Source organism: Populus euphratica, unplaced genomic scaffold (genome assembly GCF_000495115.2).
Source record: "Populus euphratica unplaced genomic scaffold, PopEup_1.0 scaffold170.1, whole genome shotgun sequence".
NCBI classification, from domain to species: domain Eukaryota; kingdom Viridiplantae; phylum Streptophyta; class Magnoliopsida; order Malpighiales; family Salicaceae; genus Populus; species Populus euphratica.
The window spans coordinates 198,779-223,305 of NW_011500051.1; the positions used below are offsets into that span (position 1 = coordinate 198,779).

General features: G+C 32.8%; 2 protein-coding genes across 5 annotated transcripts; one reads left to right on the forward strand and one right to left on the reverse strand.

Annotated features, from left to right (window-relative positions):
- Positions 1–1,466: 1,466 nt before the first annotated feature.
- On the reverse strand, positions 1,467–13,618 carry LOC105107683 (probable importin-7 homolog). Of its 2 annotated transcripts, none has more exons than XM_011001698.1 (22): positions 13,311–13,618; positions 13,088–13,223; positions 12,909–12,996; positions 12,504–12,653; positions 11,505–11,667; positions 10,722–10,906; positions 10,462–10,635; positions 9,423–9,568; positions 8,826–8,949; positions 8,561–8,741; positions 8,213–8,372; positions 8,075–8,116; positions 7,702–7,820; positions 7,420–7,618; positions 6,695–6,826; positions 6,345–6,448; positions 6,010–6,189; positions 4,448–4,587; positions 4,173–4,312; positions 3,902–4,059; positions 2,487–2,613; positions 1,467–2,383 (listed from the first exon to the last, which is right to left on the reverse strand). In XM_011001698.1, the coding sequence occupies exons 1-22, from the start codon at positions 13,398–13,400 to the stop codon at positions 2,223–2,225; spliced, it is 3,099 nt and encodes a 1,032-aa protein (XP_011000000.1). In that variant the 5' UTR covers positions 13,401–13,618; the 3' UTR covers positions 1,467–2,222. The 2 variants fall into 2 exon arrangements, with proteins under 2 accessions (XP_011000000.1, XP_010999999.1); XM_011001697.1 differs by having other exon boundaries at positions 3,902–4,062.
- A 4,502-nt stretch (positions 13,619–18,120) lies between these two features.
- Positions 18,121–20,641, forward strand: LOC105107684 (Pentatricopeptide repeat (PPR) superfamily protein). 3 transcript variants are annotated; one of them, XM_011001702.1, is made up of 3 exons: positions 18,121–18,530; positions 18,626–19,783; positions 19,946–20,641. In XM_011001702.1, the coding sequence occupies exons 1-2, from the start codon at positions 18,195–18,197 to the stop codon at positions 19,763–19,765; spliced, it is 1,476 nt and encodes a 491-aa protein (XP_011000004.1). In that variant the 5' UTR covers positions 18,121–18,194; the 3' UTR covers positions 19,766–19,783; positions 19,946–20,641. The 3 variants fall into 3 exon arrangements, with proteins under 3 accessions (XP_011000004.1, XP_011000003.1, XP_011000002.1); XM_011001701.1 differs by having other exon boundaries at positions 18,626–19,774; positions 19,921–20,641; XM_011001700.1 differs by having other exon boundaries at positions 18,626–20,638.
- Positions 20,642–24,527: the final 3,886 nt, after the last annotated feature.

The following is a 24,527-nucleotide window of genomic DNA, read 5'->3' on the forward strand; positions in this document are numbered from 1 at the left end:
TAAAATAAAATATTAATAAGTTATTTTCTAGTTTATTTTTCATAACATAACCAAATACTTAAAAGTATTTTTTAATTTATTTTTTATTATATTACCAAATATGATAAAATAATTTATTTCTAAAAATTTTATTTTTAAAATAAAATACTTTTCAACGAATAAACAAGACCCAAAATGCAGAGAGTCAACTTTTTGTGCTCTTGAGGTCTTGAAAAGAATATTTCGAAGGATTTTTTTCTTTGTTTCTGTAGATTCCACGAACAAATGGAAAGATCAACAACGTGCTTAACACTCTATAGAATACAGAAACAAGAAGAGGTCCATCATAGATAGCATTGCTTTGAGGGCATGAAGAAGCAAGCCTCACTCAATACTAATTTCTTATTATTTTCTTTACCACACAGTGTTAACAAACATCAAATCCCTAGAGATTGTCTTCTAGTTAAGAGGGACTTTTTGATTGGATTGGTGGATTGTCATTGTTTCATGATAACGAGATAGGTGGACGCTGCTTGGGCTAATCATCTTCGGCATTAATCACTTTCTGTTAGCTGGTGATGAAGATTCCTCTCCAAGCAGTAGCAACCACTAATCAGAATTTAAAAACGGGAAAAGAAAAAAATGAGAAGAAATGTCACAAAGGGTGATGATTTTGATCATTTATAGTGCATTAATTAATAGTCCTCCGGCATTTATGTTGACTCTTTATTCATCTCTTTTCTTTTTGTGGTTCTATATACTCTCTCCCTTTTTGAGTGACGAAAGTGAAGATTTAACTTGCAAGTATGTTGAAACTGAGTTTGTTATAATTGAGAGGCTGAACTCATCACGTAATCACCTCTGATATACTGCGGTGTAGCATAGTACACAAGATAAATTAATGCAAGGAAAGCATAATGTTTCATATTTTACTAAAAAATAAAAACATAATAAAGTATAAAATTCATTTTTGAATTCATGTGGAGGAAGCTTAATATAGTTTGATGGAAAAAGAGAGAGAGAGCCTTTGCATTTAGGTCAGCTGGAGGTTACAAAGAAATCATTTGTTATTGCTTGAATCTCACGTGGTAACCTTCACCTTGGCTTATATAGCTGATTTCTCATGACTTATTCATGTGACTACCATGTTCTTCAGCTTCTTCTCCTCTTGTTCCTCCACTGAGTTGTAACAATCCAGTGTTTCTTAATGGCAGCGACATTCAAACATGATTCCTCAGAATTAATTCTACGAAAATGGCAGGCTATGATTACTTGACCTTGCAAGGCCCATGTTCTTTAGTTCCTATGCAGCTGGCAGCCATTTATCCGAGGAACTCATCACAGGAAAACAGCATTTCCATTGACAAAACCAGATCACTATTTCAAGCAAGAATGCACAGGCACGGCACAAACCATGAAACCATGTAAATCGTGTTAAGAGCATACAAGCCGGCAGCAAGAGAGAAATCTAGGTTTTACCAGGATGATTTATGAAAATGAGCATCATATACAAACCAATCTTCTCTTCCCACCACATTATATAAAGAATATTAACTGTTTTACAACCAGCAGCAAGCTACCCTTGGAAAGCCTCTGCAGTAAGCCCCGAAGCTCCAAGATCCCATGCGGATCGATGTTTCTTAATGTTTGTAGACTATACTCGTTACAAAATGGGACAAAAATAGGAAGGCTAGAAAAAAAGAATATTGGCTACTTCTTATAAGAAAAAATTATCATTACAAGGTTGACCGCTCCAAAATGATTCCCATCCCTATGACATGAACTCTATGCATGTGGTACTTCTTGATTTCAAACACAAGCGGACCAGTGGGGTCTCAAATCAACCCCGGGAAGAGGTGAGAGTGGAAAGGAGATTAAAACAAAAGAATCTCTTCCCCCAAGCCCAAACAAAAAATACAACAGGAGAAACAGAGAGAATAACACAAACTAGCCGTGACAGGCCTCTTCTGAAGTAGAATTGACCAGACTCACCAAACAATGACTAACCTGAACCCATGGCAGAGAAAGTCACAGCCCACTTATCCCACAATCCGCAGGCTAATTGGGAACTCAAATGTGCAAAGCTCCACAATAACTCCAGCCTGAGAATTCTTCAGGTCTGACTGACCTGTGACCATCGAACTAAGAAAATGCTTTAATGAGAATGGCAATGACTCCAATGCAGTATGCATGAACTGGACAGCAATGAACAACTTTGACCACAAGGCCTCCAAGCCACTAAATTACAAAGCACTGGCAGCAGATGTCTTCTCCAATTTTTCTTTTCCGATCACTGCCCTCCTCTGCTCAGCATGCTCGGCAACACCATTTGCTAGCGCTTGAAAATGAAAGTCAAGTGTCTGTGTAAGGTTCTGGAACCTTAATGGATCCAATGCTTGCATGGCTGATTCAACAGACCAAAAACAACAAAAGTTCATGGTTAGATGGCACCAAGAATTAGTCTTAAATCTTCTCTTATTTACTATCACAGTAGAGGTTCCCCTTGCCTTTGATTGTGTCCACAAAGAAAATGAAAGGGTCCACCTCATCAATCGGTGATTGCAACTCCTCATCATCACTATAGTCATCATCAGTGTCATCGTCATCCTCATCATGTGGGCGGAAAGATTTTGCCTGTGGTGTGCACATAGCAGGTGATGATTGAGTAAAATGCCCAAGAATGTGTAGTATAAAAGAGTTAGGAAAAACATGAAACAAGCAGCTCAGTGAAACTTCAATCAGAATTCACTGACCAGCTCAACTTCTCCATAAACCAAGGTTTTAAAAATTAGTTTGATATGACGAGAAATTTGAAAACGATCTCATGTAAAATCCATCCAAGCTACCATGTTATAGCTCAATGCATTTTGAACAACTTATCAAATCAATATGGAAAAAGATATAATTGGCGTAAATTATCAATCCCAACACAGAAGTTCACCTGTGAGATACAGTATCAAGGTATATATACGGCTTAAAGTGAATGGAGATCGCACAAGGAAATCAATTGCAAGGTCAGAACACTTACGGGACATGGCAACATTTTGGTCATGCAATATCATATAAATGGGCAAGCAGATATAAGAGAAGCTGGCTCCATTTGTTTCACCTTCATCATAGACTATCAAGGGTACAGGCACAGGAGAAACTCCAGAGCACTTGGCAAGCTGCCATACTGTGTTATAATGAAATGATTGGGCTCATAAAACACCAACCAAATACCAGTTTGAAAGTTTTTATATCAAGGCGGCAGCCATACCGTCAACCAATTGCTGCTTTTCCAAGAGTGATGTTACATATCATGAAGTAAACCTAACCTAGCGAAAATCACGAGCGGAGACAATGGCAAGCATTGTAATTTTAGTAAACTCTTTGGGAATTTATTAATTGTCTATTTGTGTGTCATTTGTTAAAAAATAATCATGACAGACAATTTTACTTCTAAAATGGATCTTTGACCCCTCAAAATTTTAGATTTTCAACAATTGAAGTTCATGCTGTTCTCTTAGAAAAAGTTCAGGCTCAGAGGAGAATCATTGAATCAACTTGCATTGCCAGCTTGCACTTAATAATGTGCTTTCATAAGTGCGACCATGAAAGAAATTAGGAGGGAAATGTAAAGGGTAATGCAGGAACTGAGGGTGATAAAGTACATGCTTTGACTTTTTCAGCAAGGACATGCAATTCAAATTGGATAAAATTGAGAACGTATGCATTCTCCTGGGATAGGGAGTAAATTGATTTCTCTTTTAAACAAACTGGATTTTAGATGGAAGCGACATGTATAGTATGCTTAATATTCATTTCCAATAAAAACAAAATAGAGATCAAGGCTACCAATATCACCCGCATACTGAAGAAAATATGGGGTTAAAAAGCCATGGATTCTCATTAAGAATGAAATATGAAAAAATGATCACACCTGTGCAGCTAACTTGTGAAGTTTAATGCTATCAGCTTCATCCCCATCCTCAGCATCAACTCCCATTTCTTTGTCAGACCCATCACCATCATCATCTTCATCATCAGTCTGGAAACCATCCATATCACCAAGATCCTCAGCTTCTTCCTCCTTCGCAGCTTCTGTCCCAACACATTATGTACATAAGAATATCAATATTCTACCTAACATATAATGAAGAAAGATCATGGCAGTGGGAAAAAACAGGCAGAAGAGAGAGACAGAGTCTGACCTGCAAGTTGATCCTTGTATTGAACTAGGAGATCAAGAGTGGCTGTGAAAACTCGCCCCAGAGCCTCTCCTGGCAATTGATCCGCGGGGAGAGCAAGCAGTGATGTCAATCCCAGACAACAAACTTTCTTATCATGTTCCCTGCACCACAGAAATCACTAAGTATGCTCCACCAAATCATAGAAACCGTTTAATGAGAATAGGAGAAAAATAGAACTCCACTTTACAGCTCATATGAAGCCCAAGGATAGAGAATAAAAGTTTAAGAAAAGTTACCTTTTAAAATTTGCCCGGACACCACTCTTTTTCACTTGCTGCAACATCTGGAACCATAGATTGAAGATCTCAGTAGCAACACCAAGTTTGTGCAATATGCTGAGGGTCAAAGCTGGATTGTAGTAAAGAGCATCTGCAACCTACACAGAAAATTCAGAAGGGTATCCTTTTAACAAAATCTCAATTCAAATACAATGGGTAGCCTACTACAGACAAAAAAGAAATTCACTTAAAAGGGAGTGATCTTGTTAAGCTACCAAAAGCATTAACTACTAGCTACCTCAAAATGAGACATTTTTACAAGAATATCAAATAAACCTGAATGTCAGATTTCGATTTCCCACCTCTCAGAAGCCAAATCTCAGCCATAAATCAGGATAACCTAGTATAGGTTGGTATGCAAGAGATAAAAAAAGAAAAAGAAAAAAAAGGTGCAATATCTGTGACACATGCTTATAGCATGTGCAGGATGATACTTCGTACATAAAGATTAATCAGTTCACAAAATCATTCTTTTCAGGCAACTCAAGAAACTTGAGAGTTATAACATATAACCCAAAGACTCATAAGTGAACACCAAGAATGGAACTAACCCAACGCATACAGTTGCAATAGGAACCTGTATTCCTACCAACTAGGAAACTGAGTAGTATGAAACTTACAATAACAGATTAAAATGTTCTATGAAGAAAATTGATTGGCTAGGAAATGGCAGATCTAATAAATTCTTCTGTTACCCCAACATCAGGAATGCATGTGACATGGAATTTTAACAGGTGCCTTGTTTTATAGATCTATCAGTTAGAGGAGCTAGTTCAGGTTGTCAAATGAAAATTTTGGAGTCACCAGCAATAGTTAACTGACTCTCGATCACAGAGAGAGAGCACATTAGAAGACAAACATAATTTTAAAAGTAAAAGAGGTTATCGGAGGCAGAAATTCCCTGGGAATGAAGTGGACTGAACAATCTCAAATTTCTCAAGAAATGGATCTTTGATAAAATAACATGAAATTACAATATCCATTATCCCATGGAGAATCCTTGACAAGCCAGCTTCCAATATATCAATAACGATGAATAGCCAAAGCAACATTATTTGTTTATTCCAACGAGTGTGAATTACCAATAAAAAATTACCCACATTATCATAACAAACCCCACAATCCAACACTCCCTGTTTACCAATAAAGACCTAAAATTCCTAATTAAAAAAAAAAACCTTAAATGATTAGTCATAGTGTGAAACACGAGCCGGTTCCACAATCACACACTCTAGGCCTCTCCGCTCGTAGTCAAGGTTAGGAATACTACCTTCCTACTCTAACCTTGTACGATGTGAATATTCAAAGTTTCAAACAACTTGAAAAAGTCAAGCCTGGGAAATAACCAATCCCCAAGAGAAAAGGGAGCAAGATATGGAGTTCAGGGGGCAAAGCATAATCAAAGGGAGTTCGGAGGGTAAAGTATAATCAAAAAAAAAAAAAAAGTCATGCATCAAAGATTTGTAAAGTAGGAAAAGTCATGCATCAAAGATTTGTAAAGTAACATTATAATTCCTTACCACTTGCATAAGAAGACATTTCAAGTATGATTTCTCAGTTCGACGCAACCGCTCAACAGTGATTCTCATAAATGGCTCAACCCACTGATCCACTTGCCCTTTACAGTTCTGAAAAACCACTTCAATAAGCTTCGGTGCTGGTTCTATGTCATTGTCTTCCAAGTTTTTATCTGCCATGATCTGCAAAAGAACAAAAAACATAGACCAAAAAACAAAGATAAGTAGATAAAATAAATTAAAGAATGTTCAAGAAAATAGTATCTTCATTCTTCATGTTTCAATTGCACAATTAGCAAAAGAAAAAAAAGGTATTTAATGATTCTAGAATAACTCACAGATGAAATCATGTTCCAAAGACTTTGTTGGTAATCTGGTTCTCTGCATGCAAGGAAATGCGCAGTCCCCCTGGATATATAGTTGTCCAAGGGAACCAGAATGTCTGTAGCAGAGCATAACAGCATTAGAACTGTTACAAGGACTAAATATTTAAAAGCATCATAAAACAAATTTAATTCATTCAATCACAGACCCTCGATTTTGTTATCTTGTTCAAGCTAGTCAATAATGGTAGCAGTTTAGAAACATTAATTTCCTAATACATTTAGTAGGGTATAAAATACCAAAGACAGCATTAGCTACCAAGATGTTACGAGTGGCAGAAGAAGTTGATGAACTAAATACGTACTTGGAAAGAAATCAATTGCCCAATCTGCCAGTGCTTCAATCATCAAGGGCCAAAGAGACCACATCTCTGTAGATATCGTTGGAGAGAAAAAGGTCATATATGAAACAATTTCCAAAACTTCTTCAAACACCTCTGCAGAAAGATATAAAAAGAGTTCAATTTCACCAATAGAACAAAAGGCTCAATCAATATCATGCCATCAGAGAGAATTAAGCTTTAACCAGAGATTTAGGCTCAGAATAGATTTAATTCCAACATTTTTTACATGAAAAAAAAATTAAAAAAAATACTTCATGTAAGTTTCAATGAAAAACATGGAGATGGGAACTCAATTGCAAAGTCTAAGTTGTCAAAACACTTTATGGTCCAGCATTAGTATTTTTCCAATCAAGTTACAAGCTAGCACAGGATATAGATTTACATGCTACAAGGCATAGATGTATCATTCCCAGGAGAGTAACAGGAAAGAAGACTGGATTGCCAAGAGCATGCAGGAGTAAGAGAACTCAACTGGCCTTCGAACCGCATCACAAACCAATCTCACTGGATCTGACACAGCCAGATTGGCTAACAGAACCAGAATGACTAGAAAAAAATAAAAATTCTACTAATTAGAGCATATCACAAGGATACAAGCAAGTCCTAATATTCCAAGCAGCAGTCATTGCAGAATTCAATGGGTGCCCTTCAGAGAAGATAAGACAAGCCAATGGATGCATGCATACCTTGGCCATCGGTTGTCAGCATTCTACGCATTATAGGAAGCAAAGTTGGCTCAACTTGGACAAAAAGATCAGGTAGCCTGCTGACTGACTCAAGAATTGTGCTTATTGCGCGCAAACAACCGACTGCAGCTAAAGCACCAGGATCATCAGCTTCATCATCAGCTTCTGCAGTATTCATGCATCTCCAAAATGCAGCTGCCTGAAATAAAGGTACAATGTCTGTCTCAGTCAGACATAAATGTCCAACAACTATAGCATGCAATCAGAACTGATGAGTATTACCAAATTCTGGCATAATCCAAGAGCATAGGGTGCCATCTCCTCACCAAATTTGTCCACTATAGTTTCCAGAGTAAATACCAAGTCCTCATTCTCTACCTCATTCATTAGTTTGAAGAACTCTGGATGGGAGGAAGAAAAAATAAATGAGTTACATCAGCACTTTTAGAAACTTTTTAACAAAGGCTAATTGGTCTCATGCTATTAATAGCCTATAGAATTGAATGCAAGAAAAAAAAACTAAAAAGCTGGGGCACTGGTAAAAAAAAAAAAAAAAAAGATCTATGAACAAGGAGAAGCCAACTCTATTTAACTGACTTCCGAAATTAATGTCATCACAAACCAAAATGAACTGTCAATGAGTATGATCACATACCATCAAGAAGTTGAGGAAGAATCGGGCGGATCTCACTTAAATCTGAGTCATACATGGAATTCATTTAGAAAGATTTATAGATAGATAGAGATAGAAATAGAAATAGAAAGAGAGCTAGAGAATAGAGCAGATTCATACCTTTGCAGGCTTCAACAAAGCTTCGCAATGCAAAAACTGAGTCAACACGCACAGGAAGCTCAGGATCACGCAACCCAGAAACAACACTGTGTAAAGCTTTACGGAAATTGTTCTGGTCTGAGAAGTTAATGTGGGCATATTGTCCAGCAACCCATGCAGCCTAATATCCACACCAAAAAAAAAAAAAAAAAGCTGACTCTTAATGAACTAACATATAGACTTTGCAATCTGGGACCCGCGATTAATATTAAAGTACAAGAACCAATAACAACGGGGTATAACTAAAATATAAAATGCCAAACAGAAAAATTATTCCAAAAAAAGAAGAGAGCTAAAAGAGCACTGAACCTTTGCTCTAAGGTGGCCAACAGGACTGCTGAACTCAGGGAAAACATGTTGCACTAACATACGCTCCAGCTCAGATTTGTAAGGGTCAGTTTGTTTCAGCTTATCACAAAGTGCTCCAATAGCAAGTAGAGCACCATCCTTTTGTCGATAGGGTTTATATTCCAATGGTGCTTCATCATATCTACAAAAAGGAAAACATCAATATGAGAAACATTAAGTATCCAAATATATTTCAATCCATTTCAAAGCTCAAAATGAAAGATACCTCTTAAAATTTTCCACAATGAATAGAATGAACTTTTGAAGGTTCTCCTTCCCACGTTTTCTAACCAACTCGCTGACAAAATCCATGGAAGCTGTCCTTGGACTGTACAAATCTTCAATGATATCTGACACAAGGCGGCCATGCATGAATCACCATTAAAACTCAGGATCATTTAAGGAATAATGTAGACTTTTTATGTTTATAGAGAAAAGGTGGCTGTGGCTGTGATGGGTTCATGATTGTTCATGAAAGTGTTTGGTAATGTTGCTGGTAATGCGTCAATTTCAAATTTAAAGAAAATAAAAACACAAATTAATTAACAAATTACTACAGTTAATTAATTATTAAAAAAATTGAAGGATATTTTTGTTGTTTATCAATTCATGTAGAAAAGCACCTCTGAAAGTACCAAATTAATAATTCTCCAAAACATTATTCAAAATGTTTTTGGAGCCCAAAAGTACACTTGAAACTCAAGTCTTTTTCTAACCAAATGGTTTATTGCATTCTATGGCAGGGTCAGCACCTCCCACAAATCCAACAATAATGCCAAGCAATTAAGTCTTTCAAGCAATGGATCCAGATTTTGATACTCACCATAACCCTTTCTCACATATTCATGTGGGTCTTCATCCCAGAGCTTTTGATCATTGTCATTAAAGCACATAAGGGGGAAAACTATCTCAAAGAGAAGAACGTCAAGTCTTGGTTGCAGTAGATTGTACATGCTATTCTTGGAGATACTGCATGTGAGCAAAAATCAGTGTGACAACATTAGCCTGCAACAATACAACATACAGCAGTGCAACATAACACAAAATTGAAAAAAAGGAGATGTCAGTGGGTGCCCTTGGAACTTGTTAAGAAACCAGTTATTGGTAGCTAGTTGAATGTTTGAGAAGTGCATCATTTGGGTCTTAAGCATTGGGTTTGTGATGTAATTAGATGAAAAGTTCAGAATTCAAATTTTTCTAATTGTTGCAACATTTAACTACCACAAACTAATAATAACTAACCTCTTAACAAGTGCCCTAAGGGGCACCCATTAGCCAAACCCAACAAAAAACATTGATAAAACTGTGATGAACAACTTGTCACAATAATGCAAAAGGCATAAAAGTCACGTGCTTTAGAAACCAAGGCATGTTCATTTTTCTGCTGCGTACATGAGCTTGAGTTTCTTTCATCTTGCAATCAAATGATGAGTGCTTTTAGAATTACCATACCAAAACAAAGGGGAAAATAAGAACAATTCAGTAAAAAGATGAGCAAAAAGATACTATCAAAAAACAGAGTCAAGCCCTAGGGAAGGCCATGAGGGAAAAAAAAAAATCTCATGAGTGCATCAGTTGGGTATTAAGCAGACGTGCCATTCACACCAGAAATGATGCATACGACAACAATAACTAGCCTCAATTTCAAACTTGCCAAAACCAGGTGCATTCAACAACAACAAACCTCAATCCCAAGTTCCCGACCCCAGCTAGTTTGCAGAAACAAACTAGTTTGGAACACTGCCAAAAAGAGTTATAAAAAACTGGGAGCTGATATTTATGATAATGGAAAGAAGGAATGGGATGTAAAATGTGAACAAAAATATGACAGCAGTATGTGTGAGAAAGCATATTGTACAAACCTGTTACTTAGGTACTGAAGAACTAGGTTGATGACTCTGTCAGGTAAATAGCCACCAACACGGATCACATTCAATAAATTCAAGTGGCACTCCAAAATCTTCCCAGCAAAATTTTTCTGAAATATTTGGGCAAAAGCTTTGTTTTCTGGGTTTTGAAGTTTCAAATCCCCAAACCTACAGGTGTTTAAAATGGTCATGACACAATAAACAACATGATCATCCCAACTACTCCAAGCTTATTTCAAACACCAAACCATTACCGAGTGTATAGCCTGTTCAAAATGTGAATTGTCCATTTCTTCACCTTCCACCATCCCCATGACTTCCTAAGCTCGGGATCCACAGGCTGGCCATCAGCAGGAACAGGCCTCTCCAGAACAATTAAGAAAAGAACCATCCATGCATTGAAGACATTTGGATCAAATAGCTGCTTTGGAATCTCCAACTGATGATCATTGACAATAAATTAAAACTTGTAGATCATAACATCAAAAATACTGTAATAAGCCATGTCTGAGAAATTTTCTAAAAAAACAAACCACATAAAATGCTAGGATATTTCCTAGTTCTAACAAATAATATATGTATCATTTGACAGCACCCTAACCTCTTAATGTCTTATGAATGCCAGAGGTAGAAATTGTATATGATCTAACTTTAATTTATTCCTAAAACAGGGTAAAAAAGTATTTAACATACTGTTTTGTACTAATTATGCAAAGTGTACCAACATTAGGTCCTCTTCTCCTAGCACAGCAGTAGGTTGTTAAAGTACATGTTGAATGAGTATAAATTACAACATGTACAAGACTGCTCTAAACATTAAGGGAGAACAAGTTTCATAATTGTCATAACCTGAACTGAAGGATGAACATGGAGGGGAACTTCAGCATGGCTTACAGAACATCTCAATATGAGCACAATGCAAGTCAAGTAGCAAAATATGCTCCCCATGATAGATATACTGAAGCATCCAATAAACAAGGAATCCTCATATGGAATTTACATATGTTCACTATTGTAACTACCATTTAAGAACTTACATATATAGATGACCAGAATATTTTACAAATAAGCTTAATCAAATCTGCTACTTCCAGAGAAGGATTCGGAATCTGGACAAGCTTGTTGAATATGTTGAGGAGATGAGAGAATGTCTCCTCAACAATGCGATAAACAGGTGTCCTCTCCTCATCCGACTTGAACCTGTGAAAGAAAAAGTTCGGTAATATTAGAATGGATGTTTAATGTAGTACATCCCAGATAAGAAGGTGAATATGGATTTTGACATAAAAATTATTACAAATGGAATTCCACCAATCAGACAATTTATTGAGTTCTTCAACCAAAATCACAAGCAATGTGCTCACTGCATGGAAGAATACGATGGGTCCCAAAGAATTCTAACAAAAACAAACCCTATTGTGACATTTTCTTACTTACAACATTCTTAAATGGATCGTTTTTTCTAATCCCTAAGTCAAATTGGTACAAAAGCTCACTTAAAGCACCCATTCACTGTTGCAATACACTACTGGAAATCCAAAGTGAGGGCTGAAGAGCAGTCCCAAGACTCTCATACCACAATTTATTGCTTGGGAAAGATTCTTTTCACTGATAATAAACAGCATCACTGATGAAATAAGGGAAAAGCAATCCACACAGTCTAACTAACTATCAAGCACAGGTATCTGTGCCAATTATATAGTCAGCCAAGAAATGACGACTTCTTTTTTTGACGTGCAAAGATACAGAGGTAAAAAAAAATTATATGAACACGCTTCTCATCAGCACCACAGGTCCATTGTTCAAAACCAGGTCGTTATCTTTGAGCTATATCAAGCTCAAAGGCCATATGCAAGTTATTTATGTCTTTCCTATTTTTTTGTGGAAAATGATCCCAACATCAATGTTTAGATATTTATGAAATGAAGAAAGAGAATCACAAGCATGATCAGAACTTGAGAAAAGGTCAAAAAGCTTAGTGATTGGCATATTATCTTGGAAGCGAATCAAAACATGAACAACTAGCACATCCTTACTCGTATTTTCTAGAAAGAATCCTCAACACAAAAAGAGCTCCATAAACTTGCTGATCTTGTAAGTTATGCTTGATCCAATCCAGAAGGTGCGGCCACTGCTCTGGGTAATCAGCATGGATCATTGTTTTGATACACTCGCCCAGCTGTACCCTATACATCATGGCATTTAATACAAAGGAAGAAGAATCAGAAAAGCCTCTAAAATGGTCCACTAAATTCCAATACAAATTCTACAAACAAAGTTGAATTTTGACAATTTAAAAAATAAAAATTCAGGAGATCATATTTATCCAACAAAACACTAATTAAAGGCAAGAAATTACAATTCAGGAGAGGGAGAGAGAAAAATCCCAACATGTACAAATCAGAATCTTCAATAAAACAGTAGAAATCACACAATTATACCTCAACAAAGGTGGAACTTGCACAAGAAACACTAGGATGTGATCCCTCACCATAGCTTTATCATTATGTGAGACCTTCGGTTGCTCATCTACGATAAATAATAACAAAACCAAGCAATAACAATCATATACTAGTCAAAAACAACAAGCTGTTAAAATTAACCGACGAGGATAGCATACCAGGCTCATGGGGTGCCCAGTTCCTAGCAATGAAGTTCTTGAAGTGAATACTAGCTACTTGACGCACAGCCATGTCGCAATTATTGTCCACGATAATCTGCAGCAATCTCACGAGATGCTGAGGAGTGTACTGGAACTGCAATCAAAACACATCTCAAACTGAATTGATTATCGCAAAGGTAATAAAGAAATATTATAATTGATCAATTATTCAATCTTGAACCTGATCGAGTCTTTGCTCAGCGGCTTTGCGTTCATCGGGATTGGGACTAAGAGCGGCTTGTAGGACAACAGCGAGGCTAGGGAGATCCATATTATTATTATGATTATTATTATTATTATTATCCAACTGATCAAAGGATAAAAAATTATCGATCTTCAAGATTTTTATTTTTTTTGGTTATATATAAACCCTAGCTGGATAGGCCGTCTTCTTCTTCAGCTAGGCTTTAGGGGTGGGGTGGGGGTGGGAGGAAACGCAGAGAAGAAGAGGGAGAAAGTGTGCGTGCGTGTTCGGGTTACGCAGAGAGACAGCAAGTGAATGTTGTATTTAAATGATTAGGGTTTACGGTTGTTTAACTAATAACTACAATGAATTACGACATGCATGCGAGTTTGTTTTTACCGCTTCAAATTGTTTCAGTACATTTAATATATTAATATAAAAAATATAAAAAACATTTAAAATAAATATTATTTTTATATATTTTTAATTTAATAATATTTTAGATATGAAACACACATAACATAAAGCTAATAGAATTTTAAATTAATTTCTAATATATATAAAAAAAAAGATATTTTACATTTAATAGAATGAATAAAAATATATAAAAATAATAATATATTTTTTTGTATTTTTTAAAATTGACTTAGTTTAATTTTATCCTTTTATATTTTTAAAAAAAATTAAATTTCTATTTCTTTTTTCTTTATCTTTATATTGACTTATTTCAATTCATATATTCATAATAATTAAGTTTGTGCCTTAATCCAGAATAACTAAGATTTTATTTATTGTTATGGGACCAGTTCCTGGTTTATGACTATAATCATTAATTTTAAAAGTTAATGCAAATTTATTGTTATATAATTAAAGCAACACGAACACATTAAAAGGAATGAGTTAAATATATAAGATGTAACTATAAATTAAAATTATGTACCTAATATCATGCAATTCTAAACATTCAATTAAATACGAAAGCAATAAACAATATATATAGGATAACTAAATATTGAAATTTTAAAGAGATTACACTATGATTTATAAAGATTTGGCAAACCATCTATTCCTCTCTTTGAATTTTTATTCAAGACTTTTAATTATCATAAATCATTTTTTCAGTGGGTGAAATCAAATCATTACATAATTTTTTTGTGGGTGTGAGATCAAACTCAATCCTTTTATAAGTTTAGAATTAAATTGTTATCTTGATCTTTTTATAAGCTAAAGACCAAAAATTCTTTCATCAATACTTGTCGAAGTACATGTATTAAACCACTCACAATTTTCTCTCTATGAGACTTTCTAAAATGTTAAAAGTATCACTTGCACTTTCCTCAATATAGTATCTTAATATAGTTGATTGAAATAACAATTAAGCTCTCTAAGAAAATTTTATCAATTTACACCTAACTTTGTTTATAAATAATTATAAGTGAAACAACAACGTTATAGGTTGTTATTAAAAGAGAGAAATGCTTTTATTTTTGCCATAAAAGTTTCACACTTGTTTTAAGCAAGTAAAAAACTATTTACAGGTTTAGAAAATAAACTAACTATTGGACATAGTTTTCTACCTATTAATAAAATCAGTTATATTATTTTATAATTAGTTAGGCTGTTTTTAAAGAATCCTTATAATTTCTAGAATTTTTACAAAAATGGACTAGTTATTTTGAGAAATGATCAAAGTGTTTCTCCAAACAGTTGAACTTTCTTGGCTATTGCCTTGCTATTTTAGCTACTGTCTAGATTTTGTCTCATTTTTGTGTTTTAATTTTCTTTAGTTCTTTTATGTTTGTACAGATTGTGTGGGTATTATAAGATGTCCCAAACAGGTCTAGTATTATTTGACAAAACCCTATTACAAAGTCTTGATAAGTGAAATCAATAACAGTTATGTTTACAAATTCTTTGTTCTTAACCTTTGCATATCTTTTCCATACTTGCTTAATGATTTCTTGAATGATATAAACATGTCTAAATTATTTAGATTGTGTGGGTATTATAAGATGTCTCAAACAGGTCTAGTATTATTTGACAAAATCCTATTACAAAGTCTTGATAAGCGAAATCAATAACTGTTATGTTTACAAATTCTTTGTTCTTAACCTTTGCATATCTTTTCCATACTTGCTTAATGATTTCTTGAATAATATAAACATGTCTAAATTATTGTAATAGTATGTGTGTGCATGCGTGTATGGCATGCATTGTGTTTTATTTAACAATTAAAACAAGATTGATGTATTTGGCACACAATCATGCTACATGTAATATATGGAAATGTTATTTATTAAATTATTTAGGCATTATAAGATAACATTTAAAAGCTTTATGCAATATATAATGAGTAATCAATATAATATGTATATATCAAAACTATATCAAATCAATATTTTATTATCAATATTTATGTTATCGTCAAAATATATAATTAAATCATTATTGTAATTATAAAGCTAACAGAATGAATTTTTTTTTATCCTTTTTTAAAAATATATTTATTTCAATTTAATCCTTTAACATTTGATTTATTAAAATTAGTCTTCATACTTTTTTTTTTCTTTTTACTAGGTTATCTTAATCATATGCTCATGGTTATGGGGTTTACAGATTAACCCATGTTAACTCATATTTATTTATGCTTTTTTTAGTTAATTTTTTTTCCTTGAACATTGAATTATTCAATAATTAAGCTTTTTAACATTATTCAATTTGCTTTCAAACGCGATCATTCTATATCATGACTAGGTTAATGAGTTTACATTTTGTAAAAGATGGGTTTGGATCTATTATTTTATGTTTTTTTAATTATATTTTATTTTTTGTCCTTTAACATTTTATTTTCTCTAGATTGAGCTGCAACTTTTTTTTAATATAGATTTATAATGTTTTTTTTAGTTATTAGGAATTGATCATAAAACTTTTTTTAATATTTTTTTATAATACTATCTCAATTTTATATTCATGGCATATTATGTACTGTAATTTCTTAGATAAAGAAAAAAAAAACAAGAAATCTCGTAACCAATATGAAATTTGCTAGAAAACCTTATGTTTAGTCCATCTACTTTTCTTTTTTTCCTTTATAGTCCTTATAATTTTTGTAATTTATCGTTGGATGAAAACTTTATTTTCTTAACATTTTAGTCCTTACATTCCAGAGAAAATAAAGAAAGTCATTTGAAAATAGGCAAGGGGAGAGAGAGTCTTAATTTCGAAGACAGAAAAAATTAATTTTAATGCTAACGAGTTTCATTGAATAAAAAAAATCAATTGCTGTGTTTTTGAACCTTTCAAACCCAAGTGCATGTGCTTTTTTTCTTAGCAGGCCAGGTGTGTTAATTCATCCAATCCCAAGTGCCTAACTCCTTTTCAATTTTATTATTTTAATTTTAATTTAGATTAATTAAAATAGATTAGTTAAATAAAATTGTGGGATGCCGTACTTGGCAGGTATTCAATTTTGTCTGTAATTACTTAAAATAAATAAAGTATAAAAAGAATTTGTGATATTTTTAATAGAATAGAGTTTAATTTTTACTTGTTTTTGAACAAAGAATATAACATTTTTTTTTTATATTAGTAGCGTTGTTTTTATGAAACATTATATAATATTTATTCAACAAACTGATTCATATAAAAACGATTAATTTTTTTGTTAAATGATAGAATTTATATCACAATCCTAATTTTAAGCATCTCAACTTCATCAATTTACTCTTCCATATAAATGAGTATTTGATATTATAGTATATGGTGTTTTTAAAGATATTTTTTATTTTAAAATATATTAAAATAATTTTCTCAATTTTAAAATGCAAAGCAATTCCTTTGCCTACAGAAACGTCAAACCGCTTTCCCAATCAAGTGCATTTGAAGACAATTTTTCTGCCAAGGATCCAGGCTCCATGCACTTGTAATTTATGTTTTTCTTGAAAATATATTATAATATTTTTTAATTTTATTTTTATTTTTAATAATAGCATATCAAAATAATAATAAGAACATAAATTTAATATTTTTTTTTAAAATAAACATGTTTTTTAAAAGCGTTAAAAAAAAGGTTCCCGCACTTCCAAATGGATAAGATTGAAAAATAGAAAAATCAATTTTTTTATCCAGATACAGAGACCACATGCTTTCATTTCCTTGTGTTATACTTATTCATTAAACTTTAAGAGTTGGAACTAAATTATACGGAGAATTGAATTCAATTTCATATATAATTTAAATTTAATCAATAACTTATTATAATTTTTATATTTAAAATAAAACCTTAGATTTTTTTAGAAAAATAATATAACTTTTTTAAATATTTAATAAATAAAAAATATTTTAAAATCTCTTAACATTTATATTCTTAAAACTTTATAAAATATGTTTGAAAATTATTATCCATTATTGAAAAAAATCATTTTTTATTTAATCACGAGTTTATTTTTTTAATATTATCTCCTTGAAAACTTTAATGAAATAAATATTTATCTTGTAATTTAATATAATTTAGTCCTGATTAAGTGTAATCACAAGGTGGGTTTTTTTTTAAGTTTATATTATTATAGGGTTGTTTCAATCACAAAGTGGAGTTTTTTTATTTATTTTAAGTTTATATTATTATAGGGTTGTTTGTTAAAATATTTTTTAAATAATATTTATTATTTTTAAAATTAATTTTTGATATTATCCCATAGAAACAATTTAAATATAAAATAAAATTTATTTTTTTCTGAAAAACATTTTCCCATGACAAAACAAAAGGAGCTTATATATATATATATTCCATGAACTCGACGATAATTATTCGGGCATCTACAATCAGAAAACGGACTTCCTTTATTGGGCAGAGTCGGGACCTGTCCTTAAGAACAACCTAAAATGGCACTCAAGTTCCAAAACTGTTCAATACCACCGTGGACATGGAAACTCAACAACTACAAAACCCTAGTAACTACCCATTCTCTGTCTCTCGGTTTTCGCCACCCAACAGCCCATGCCACCATCTGCCATGGCCAGGACTACTCAACAAAACACACAACTCTTCTTGTTGACAGCTTCCATGAACACAAGAGGCTCAAGTCCCTGCTTCACAACCTTAACAACAACCAAAACCCTTTGCAACTGCTTCAACAGGATGGAGACTGGTCCAAAGAGCACTTCTGGTCTGTCATCAAACTCCTTAAACTTTCTGCAAGATCCAATCAGATTCTTCAGGTACACTCACTCGCTCATTTATTTATTTTTAGCAGCAAGGAAAATTGAATTTTCTCTCTCTCTCTCTGTCTTTCTGTTGTGGGTTTTCTGAACAGGTGTTTCATATGTGGAGGGACGTGGAGAAAACAAGAATTAATGAATTCAATTATGAGAAGATTATAGGGTTGTTAGGTGAAGAGGGTCTAATGGAAGATGCAGTTACTGCGTTTATGGAAATGAAAAGTTTTGGTCTCTGCCTTTCCTTAGAGGTTTACAATTCTATAATTCATGGCTATGCAAGAAATTGCAAGTTTGATGATGCTTTGTTTTACCTTAATCAGATGAATGAAATGAATTTGAGCCCGGAAAGCGATACTTATGATGGCTTGATTGAAGCTTATGGGAATTATAGAATGTATGATGAGATGGCTACGTGCCTGAAGAAGATGGAGCTGGATGGGTGTTCACCTGATCGCTATACTTATAATTTGCTTATCCAAAAGTTTGCGCAAGGTGGATTGCTGACAAGAATGGAAAGGGTTTATCAGTCTATGCGAACCAAAAGGATGAAGTTGCAGTCTTCGACTTTGATTTCGATGCTTGAGGCATATGCAAACTTCGGGATTGTGGAGAAGATGGAGAAGATTTTAAGGTGGGCATGGAACTCAAAAATCACTGTAAAGGAGGATTTGGTTAGGAAATTAGCTGGGGTTTATATTTCAAACTACATGTTTTCGAGACTGCACGACTTGGCTGTTGATCTTACTTCTATAACTGGCCGGACTGATATTGTTTGGTGCCTACACCTCCTTTCTCATGCCTGTCTCTTGAGTCGAAGAGGCATGGATGCTGTTGTTAGGGAGATGGAAGATGCAAAGGCTTGTTGGAATATAACAGTTGCAAACATTATCTTGCTAGCATATTTGAAGATGAAAGATTTCACCCGCTTGAGGATCTTGCTCTCTAAGTTACCAGAAAGTCGTGTGGAACCTGATATAGTCACTTTTGGTATTCTTTTTGATGCAGAAGAAATAGGTTTTGATGGAAAAGAGTGTTTAGAGATGTGGAGAAAGATGGGTCTTCTTTATAGGCGTGTAGAAATGAACACCGATCCTCTGGCTTTCTCTGCTTTCGGTAAGGGAAACTTCCTCAGAAGCTGTGAAGAGGGCTACTCTTCCCTTGAACCTAATGCCAGAGAAAAGAAAAGGTGGACATATGTCGATTTCATAAATTTAGTGACTAGCAAAGCTCAGTGAAATGCAGCGTGAAATGAATGGAAGCTGATGAAACTGAGAGTCAAGATGAGTTAGCTCATCAAGATTACATTGATTAGATCATCAATTTCTGTTCATAAGTTAAAGCGTCACTTCTATGCATAGGAAGCATGATGTGGAAAGCTGTCCATTATGACTTGTATTATTTGGTGCCAAAAAGGCCCCATGGTTTTCTTCATGAAACAATGCCTATGAGCTTAATTTTCCTTTACTGCTCTCGTTGTTACCGGCTGGCTGTCCATGCCATGTGAGAGTCAATCTGGTGCGTTTTCCTCAAACATCTTCGTTTATAGATTGGAAAGCTGGTCATGATCTCCTATTACAGTATGCTTGGAGAGGGTTATGCCATTATAGAGCTATCTTCATTTGTATGAGGAGAGGAGCATTTGCCAGGCGTGCCACCCTCTCTAGAGTTTCATTCTGCATCATGCTGGGTAAAAATCTTGAACGCTAATGCTCACAATAATCTAACGGCAGCAAACTGTTATGGGTCACGCTGGGTAACTATGCTCCATTTCCTCTACCAATTTTCCTTCATGGCAACGATTGCTAGAAAGCTCACACTTCACACTCGAAGAAGTGTGACTGAGAATTCCTTACATACCCTTCATGTTCTCCCGCCCACTCACTATAACTTCTAATTCTATCAGCAGTTTACGCTCGATTACTAGGAGTACTGTCCCACATGTTTTCTGCAATACAACGATCAATACAGTTTAGCCAGCCAGGAGACTTGGCACAGCTACAAGATGGAGAAGGTGAATCTCAACCACCAATACAGGCTAGCCACTTTGCTCATGCCCTGTACCTTTGTTGTACTTTATTCTTGAGTCAATTGCTAATTTGGGATTCACACTCGATATTGTTAGCGGGGACATGTAAAATATGCCCTGCTGTTTTGTTGGAGAAAGCAAGCATACTTGCAAAACTTGTACCATGCAATTTCATTCAAGATGCGGGATAGGTGAATCATGACACCAAGAGCTTGCTAAAGAAAGGCTCTATGCAGATCGATTAGACATTGGCTATACAAACTAGATCCTGGCCCGTACTAAGATGTGGGTCAGATATTTTTTTCTAAATCATATAAAAATGTAAAGACGACGATCAATATGTTTTTTAATTAAAAAAATTAACAATGAATTAGAAATTTGATGTATATTAAAAAATATTATTTTTAAATATTAAGATAGTGATGTATTAAATAATAATATTATTTTTAATTTTAAGATTAAATCTAATATATCTCAAAACTTTACTATTTAAGTTATATCTAAGTTATTAGAGTGCGATAATACCATCAAAAGAAAAGTGAAATAAAATAGAAAGAATAATTTTCAATAATAAAAAATATTGAAAGATAAAAAAATATCAATTTAAAAAAATAAAAATAAAAACAACTTGAATCAACGTGAATAAACCTGCTAAACTTATAAACCAATTTGGGATAATATAATTACCTCATATAAAAAAAATTAAAAAAATTTATGAATACGAACTCTAAATCAACTCATTGTTAAATAACAAAATTAGAAAAGAAATAATAAAAACAACTTGAGTCAACGTGAATAAACCTGCTAAACTCATAAACCAATTTGGGATAATATAATTACCTCATATAAAAAAAATTGAAAAAATTTATGAATACGAACTCTAAATCAACTCATTGTTAAATAACAAAATTAGAAAAGAAATAATTTAAAAAGAATATAAGTTGATTCAACCCCACAAACCTGTAACCAAGATAATTTAATAGAAAACAAATAAGAAAAATCACAAAGTCCAATTCTCAATCAACTAAACCTATGACCTGAATTATCAGAGCAAGTTTACACCATAAAAAACAAATTGAAAAAAAAATTATGAAGCTTAAATCTTAACCAATTTTTTATTGAAGAATAAAATCAAAAAAGAAATATTTTTTTAAATGAAAAAACAATAATTTGAGTCATCTCGAATTATCCTGATCCGAGATATGAGATCAAAATAACTTCATAGAAAATAAATTAAAAAAAAATCATGAAACTTAATCCTCAACCAGCTATACTCGTGACTTGAGTCATGAAAATGAGATTATCCTTCATGAAACTCAATCCTCAACCAACTATACTCATGACTTGAGTCATGAAAATGAGATTATCCTATAAAAAACAAATCAAAAGAAATTATAAAGCTCAACTCTAAATCAACCCATTGTTAAAGGATAAAATTAGAAAATAAATAATTTTAAAAAGAGCAAAAAAAATATGAGACATCCTAAGTTAACATAACAAACTCATGACCTGGGTCATGAGACTAGGATAATATAATAGAAAGAAAATAAAAAAAAATCACAAAAACCAAATCCCAACCAACTAAACCCGTAATTAGAGTCCTGAAAACATGATTACCTCATATAAAAAATTACAAAGCCTAGCTTCAAACCAATTCATTTTTGAAGAATTAAATTAAAAAATAAATAATTAAAAATAAAATAAAATAAAAAAGCAAGTCAATCCATGTTAATATGGAAAACTTGTGACAAGGATCATGAAATCATAATAACTTAATAGATAGAAGAAGAAAAAAATCACGAAGCCCAATTTCTAACCCATTAAATGTTGAAGGCTAAAATTGAAAAGAGATCGAATTAAAAAAAAAACCCAAAAAAAAAAGAGAAGAAGAAAGAAAGAAAGAAAAAGGATAGTGTTAGCAAAATAAAAAAAAATTATGAAGGATAATTTCTAATCAATCCAATGTTGAATGATAAAATTTAAAAAAATAAAAAATATAAAAAAGTGAGAAAATCTCAACTCAAGTTATAAGATTGTAATAACCCTATAGAAAGCAAACCAAAAAACAATGAAGCCTCACTTCTAAAAAGTTTAATGTTGAAGGTTGAAATCAAAAAAATAAAATTCCTTGAGACCTACATATAACTCAATATAAGTAATATATAAAATAACATGAAGCATAATTTCTAAAATAACATAACGTTGAAGATGAAATTGAAAAAAATAAAGAAATTATTGTTGAATAATAAAAGTAAAAAATCCTTCAAAATAATATTTTAATTAATAGTGTTTTATAAGTATGGTTACATTGATTTGTTCACATATAATTATGCAAGTAAACTTTTGTATTCAGTTTGAGTATGGTTACATTGATTTGTTCACATATGATTATGATTATGCAAGTAAACTTTTGTATTCAGTTTTGTAAAGGTGAATTAAGTAGTTTAAAATTTAATGCAAGGACTGTTGATGTCATAATCATTGTTATCTCTTCTAACAATCTCTTTGAAGTTCATAGATCTTCAAAACCCACGTCTAGATATGTGAAGACAACATTACATAACTAAAAAAATATTTTTTTATTGCTAAAAAATTACATTAGAAAAAAAAATTATATTAAAAATGTTAATGGAATGGAAGTCAGATAACAACATATAAGATTTATTTTTTGTAAGATAATATTAATAAATTAAAGTGTGCTTTTATTTCAATGGAGTCAACTAAGAGATCATTTTAAATGGATGACTATAGTTAAGGCATGGCTGAGATATTTAAGATTAGTAGATAAATAATCAATATTTTTAAATAATATATATATTTTAAATTTTAAAACTAATTATTTTACAAAAGTGATTAGAAGGAAAAATTTTGGTGGGAAGCTTCAAACCCTAGGGTTACTAGTGAGTCTAGGAAAACAATAGTGCAGCTAGATAAATTTTAATATGTGAAATAATTTTTAAAAATTTTATAATATTAGTTTTTATTATATTTTTTTGTTTAATGCATTTATAAACTAGATTATGTGATTTCTAGTATGACATAAACATCTATGCTAAGAGAATAATCGAGTTAAATAACTTTAAGGTATGAAAGAATTTTATATATCCTCACATCACTAAGAGTAATTAAGAGAGATATTTAGAATTTTTGATGTTAAAGGGTTTTAAAAAGCGGTCATGAAGTGGTTCATCAAACGAAAACAAGAAGACTCACGGTTCTATTTGCAAATATACTGACAAATTGCTTTGTTTCATTAATTATGCAAAATACCTGGTAAGAGCTTGTTTTATTTTGAAGTATTTTTCTTAAAATGTTAGTGATCATTAGTGAGAAAGTCTAGCTGATGATTGATTTTACAGGTTACACAACTTGGACATGAGCTAACCTTAATAGAGTTATATATGGAAACACATATACGAAAAGAGGATAAATAGAAAAGAGCGCAATAGTTCGTAAATAACCAAGTCAAGGCATAAGTAAATTTTGAAACCTTTTAAGTATTTTTTTAAACAAGTATTTTTTTATCAACATCTTTGACTTGCTTTTTTTATAAAACATACAACGCCAACATGCATGACAAACACAAACAGAACCCTTCAATCTATATGAAATGACATAATATTTTTTTTATCGACATCTTTGACTTGATTTTTTTATAAAACATACAATGCCAACATGCATGACAAACACAAATAGAACCCTTCAATCTATATGAAATGACATAAAGTTATGGTTGGAGGCTAGAGCAACAAGTGCACTTAATAGGAATTGAGTTTACAGCATATCTATAACTATGACTTGAGATATGAGGGCGAGCTGTAGTGTCTCAGCGATAGGCACCCTATAGTCTAGCTCGAGTAAGCCATGTGTAGCCATTTAGGAGTTAGTTTAAGAACAAATTATGGCCAATCTAAAAGCTGAATTGGAGGCGTGTTGAAAATAATGCAGTAGAAAGTAATGGAAGCAAATGA

What these genes read in the sequence shown, in the direction of transcription:
- LOC105107683 (XM_011001697.1), bottom strand. Translation starts at nt 13,400, where the DNA reads ATGGATCTCCCTAGCCTCGCTGTTGTCCTACAAGCCGCTCTTAGTCCC. An exon ending in TTGAACAGGCTATACACTCG is followed by an intron (nt 10,636 to 10,721) that starts GTAATGGTTTGG and finishes AAACACCTGTAG; the next exon opens with GTTTGGGGATTTGAAACTTC. An exon ending in TTGGATTATGCCAGAATTTG is followed by an intron (nt 7,619 to 7,701) that starts GTAATACTCATC and finishes CCTTTATTTCAG; the next exon opens with GCAGCTGCATTTTGGAGATG.
- LOC105107684 (XM_011001702.1), top strand. Translation starts at nt 18,195, where the DNA reads ATGGCACTCAAGTTCCAAAACTGTTCAATACCACCGTGGACATGGAAA. An exon ending in GATCCAATCAGATTCTTCAG is followed by an intron (nt 18,531 to 18,625) that starts GTACACTCACTC and finishes TTTTCTGAACAG; the next exon opens with GTGTTTCATATGTGGAGGGA.